At 56.1% G+C, this 4597-nt stretch overlaps 1 protein-coding gene across 1 annotated transcript in view; it reads left to right on the forward strand.

Annotated features, from left to right (window-relative positions):
* Positions 1–2566: 2566 nt before the first annotated feature.
* GPR56 (G protein-coupled receptor 56) overlaps positions 2567–4597 on the forward strand; it is a 6416-nt gene continuing 4385 nt past the window's right edge. The window contains exons 1-5 of the mRNA XM_010015117.1: positions 2567–2606; positions 3073–3498; positions 3988–4111; positions 4192–4339; positions 4424–4552. Of these exons, the coding sequence (XP_010013419.1) occupies positions 2567–2606; positions 3073–3498; positions 3988–4111; positions 4192–4339; positions 4424–4552 (867 nt within the window). The remainder of the gene's footprint in view (positions 2607–3072; positions 3499–3987; positions 4112–4191; positions 4340–4423; positions 4553–4597) is intronic.

Consider the following 4597-nt stretch of genomic DNA (forward strand, 5'->3'; position numbering starts at 1 on the left):
AAAAGCCATGTGCCATCTCCAAAGGCAGAGAGAGATGCCAAGTCACCCCCAGAGCAGTAAGGTGGCAGGAAACACCACACTTTTTTGTTTTGTGGGGGATTTAAGGCTTTTTTTCCCATTTGCCTGTACGTTTAGAGGCCACCATGTTATTCCTTGACTTTTCTTTCCAAGACCAAAGTGTTCTTTGAATGGCAAAGCGAGGATACAGTGTGATTCCTAGGACTGAGCCTCCCTCTCAGCCAGTGGTGAGGGAGCCTGCTCCAGCCTGGCTACCTCTTTTTACATCATCTAGTTGGTTTAGGAGATAAACCAGGAGTTTTTCCATGTGTTACTCCTCTTGGAGGAGCTCAGCACCCCAGGGGCAGCAGGTAAAGCCATCCTGCCTTTGGTGAAGGAGATGTAGGGTTGGGTGCTAAAGGGTTTGGTCTCTCCTTGATCACTGTGATTGCACAGGGCATTTGTAAATGGGTGACACTGAGGTGGCAATGCCGAGCAGCCCACTGCTACCCAGGGATGATGATGGAAAGGATCCAGTCCCAGTGTGAGCTCGGCACATTCAGCTCCCTCTGGTTCTGCTGGCACCGATGGGAACTGTGTTTTCCCACTGAGAAACCACTTCTGGGGTACTTTCTCTTGCTATTGTTCAGCTCAGGAAACAGCCATTGGCGTCGGGACAAGTGGGACCATATAGGGCTTGGAGGGGAAATACCAGCTCCCCCACCCACATCCCCACAGGGATTTCTGGTCCCAGTTGAGTAACGGCTAAAACGGGATGATCCTGACCTCTGACCACCCCACTAACATCCTAAAGATGCCAGTGCAGTGGGATGTGCTGAAGCTTTGTTGGGATGCAGCCTTCTTTGCTTTCTTGGCATGCTGGCTCTGTGCTATCACTACACTGTTGTCATTTGTCTGCCACTTAGTTGCTTTTAAGCGATTCGGGCATTTCCCATGGCCACTGGCATTTCACCACCCACATCCATGCTTTTTGGATCCACATGCATGATTACCAAGTGCAGCAAGGCACTGAGATGCCAGCCCCATCCACATCCTGCCAAGTCCTGCCTGTGCCATATCCTCCCAGCCTACACCGGCAAACCTTGTTAGCACCACAGTCAATTATTGCAGCAGGTTAATTAATAACCTGAATCCCCTGTCTTCCGGTGATAAACTGCTGCAAGAAGCAGACAGGGAGGAACACAAGTGGCTGTGCCCGTGGTGCTGTGCCGGCGCCGGACCCATGCTGACTAGGAATGTTCGCAGGAGAAGCCCGTGCTTGTGGGAGAGATCTGCCAACATGGATGCCGAGTTCTCAAGGCAGTGATATTCCCGCAGCCTTCCCATCTGACAGCCCCTGGGTGCTTGGGAAAGCTCGGGAGCCTCTGCAGGTGATGCTGGTGGGTGCCCCCTATCTGCTTGCAGCAGACAGGACAGGATTCAGCCACTTGCTGAGTTTTGAGAAGGATGCTTTGAGAGTGGTATGGGAGCAGGCTGCAGTGGTCACAAAATGGGTGGTGGCTTGGCTTTGGGCATTAGCAAGTGTTTGGCTCTGCTGGCTGGTCTGGTAGCCCCCATTGATGCTGTCCTGCCCGTGGTGGGGGGCTCCCACTGGTTGCTGGATCACAGAATCCCGGACTGGTTTGGGTTGGAAGGGACCTTAAAGCTCATCCAGTTCCAACCCCCTGCCATGGAGAGGGACACCTTCCACTAGACCAGCCTCGGCCCTCACACAGGGTGAGGAGGAGGTGAAGCTCCGCAGTCCCAGCAGCACAGAGATGCAGTTTGTTGTGCACGGAAGGTGTAAAGCATGATGGGAAAGGCTGTGGGTGCAAAGGCTGTAGCTGGGTGGAGCACATGGGTGCAGCAGCACCCAAGGGTGGTCAGTGCTGGCTTGGGTGCAGGTCACAGCAGCCCTGGCTGCATACAAAGAAGAAGAAAACTTTGGTGGAGCAGAGTGCAGGATGAAGGGGTGGGGAGGGGGCTGCAGAGGGCATTGCCTGCCTGGTCATGAGGGGAAGAAAGATTTTTTGCAGCCACAGTTGCTCCAGGATGAGCCTGGGAGAGCCCATTTCTGCCAGGCTGCAGTGACAGAACAGTTTGCATTATGCCCGGCTCCTCAGCTAAACTGCAAGAGCTGAAAGCACTCCATGACAATAATTTCAGGGCTGGTGAACTAGGAAACCACTGTTTCCTTCTGTTCCTGTCAGTTGTGATAAGAAGCCAAGGCCTGAACCGAGATGTGAGGCCGGGAGTGGTAGAGGGAACCCTCCCTCCTGCTTCGAGTCACTGCCAGTTGGTGCTGGTGCCAGGGCGCTGGGGCACTGCTCAGTGCCCAGACTCCGGGGACCCGCTGCTGGCTGCCTCATCCTTCCAGCCCTGGTGCTCGTGGCTCCTCCTCATGGCAGAGGCCCCAGGGAGCTGTGTCCCACCAGCACAGCCTTTGCTCTCCATCCCCTGACGCCATGGTATGGGTGATACCCAAATACTCATGTGGTGCCTTTCCTTTGTACCCTTCCAGGCCGTGCTTTGTCCTCGGAGGCCAAGCCAAAGCAGAGAGCTGTCCAGGATGAAGGTCCTCCTTCTGCTCCTTCTCTCCCTGCTCCAAGGTAGACTGGCCCAACCATGTCCTGCCCTGGGGCGGTGAGACAGGTCTGGGCTGCTCGAAGTAATTGGCAGTCCCAAAAACTTGCCTGGGGGGTACTGAGGGGTGTTTGATGCTGTGACTTCCACAGAGGTGAAATGTCTCATGGGCTGACGGGCCTCTGGTGGTGTCTCTGGGCCAGAATGTGTTCTTTCCAGGGAAAGGCTATGGTCTCTGTCCATTCCTTCTGGGGATGGAGAGGTCCTCTCTCAGTCTCTGCTGATGTGGCTGGGTACCTGGGGCTGGTGGCCCTGAGAGACTGGGGCTTCTGCTGCCTCAGGAGCCCTGGCAAACCCTCCCAGTATGGCCATGGGGACATCGGGGAGGTGGCCCGATGTCACTGACATCACACAGCCCATCCAAGACAGGACTGGGATGGCAGGGGCAGAGAGTCTGGCTGAACCAGCATCTCCAAACACTTGTGTACGCAGGGGTAGGAGCCTGTGGCCACCAGGACGAGGACTTCCGCTTCTGTGGTGACCGAAACCAGACCCAGAACAGCTCCATCATCTATGAGCATGGCCCTGCTGCCTTCTCCATTGAGAACACAGCCCAGGCACTGATCATAAGGCGGCCCTTTTTGCCAAGCAGGAGAAACTCCTCATACACGTACAGCTTGCCCCCCACACTGGGCAGGTACCGCTTCTGCGTCTGCTGGTTCAAGGCCAATAGCACCCTGCAGCTGGTGTACGGGAAGCAGAGCTTTCTCCTGGGCTGGGACCTGGCCAGCAGCAGTGCCCGGGGGAAGCAGGGTCAGGAGACTGCAGGAGCCAGCACGTCCATCTTCAACGTGTCCTACATCTCGAAGGACGGGAAGAACACCTCCCTTGACAGTACCTCTAAGTACTTCTTCCCCGGTAAAGGCAGTTCAACGTTATTTCAATGAAATACAGGGTTCCTTTCACCCCAGCTCATGCTTATGCCATCAGCAGGTAGTGTCCCAGGATTTGGTGTGGTGCTGATGTGAAGACACAGCTGAACGGTGATGGATGGGGGTGTAGGTTTGCTTCCAGCAGCCCAGAGGCAGGCCTGGATACCCAGGCTCCTGGAAGATGGAGATTTTCAAGTGTATTGCCCCTTAAAATCATGGGCTTTGCAGAAGTTCCAAGGGTCCCTTCTGCACTGCTAGGCACCTGGCCAGTGTGGTCCTGGTGGCCACACTGGGAGCCGAGCTCTGGGCAGCAGAAGTCCTCTAGGTTGAGGTGACCATCAGCTCCCTGGGCTTGGGGCTTCCTTGAAGCCCTTTGCTTTCTCCTCCCACCAGGGCTGTACCCAGTTGGTTGAGGGCACAAGAAAACCAGCTGTACCTGTGCATTTCGTGGCATTCCTTTCTGTGTGTCCTCCAGCGTCACCAGAGGACATGCCTGTCTGGGAGCAGGACGTGGAGGAGCAGCTCACTGCCTTGGACAGGCTCATTGCCCAGCCCGTGGAGCCAGATGCAGGAGTCATGGAGCGGCAGGTGCTTCGGCGGTGAGTTCCTGGCTCGTGCTGTTCCCCCTGCCGATGATGCAGTGCTGGCTGCATCCCTCACTGCGCCCCTTCCCTGACAGCAAACTCGGGGAGCTGGAGAAGATGCTGACCAAGGTCGAGCTTGAAGGGCAGAACCAGACCTTCGGAAAGGCTACTGTGCGTGCAACTGTCCTGAGGGTCCAGCCTGCTCAGGCTCCTCGGAACCTGGTCTTTGCTTCCCAAAGAGAGGTGGGTCCTGGGCAGCCTGCCCTGCTGGTCTCGGCCCACCAGTACCCACTCCTGACCTCCCTCCTCACGAGTCTCTTCTTGCAGGAGGGCAGAGAGGTCCGTGGGATCACGGTGGACCTGCCGAGTAGCCTGTTTGTGATGGCAAAGGAGAGGGAGGAAGTGGTAGAGCACAGGGTGCTCCTGATGGACATCAGCAGCCAGACCATGTTCCAGGTGATGGCCACGTCGGTGACATAGAATCATAGAATGGTTTGGGTT

The sequence above is a fragment of the Nestor notabilis genome, unplaced genomic scaffold, assembly GCF_000696875.1.
Source record: "Nestor notabilis isolate BGI_N333 unplaced genomic scaffold, ASM69687v1 scaffold8135, whole genome shotgun sequence".
In the NCBI taxonomy this organism is placed as follows: Eukaryota; Metazoa; Chordata; class Aves; order Psittaciformes; family Psittacidae; genus Nestor; species Nestor notabilis.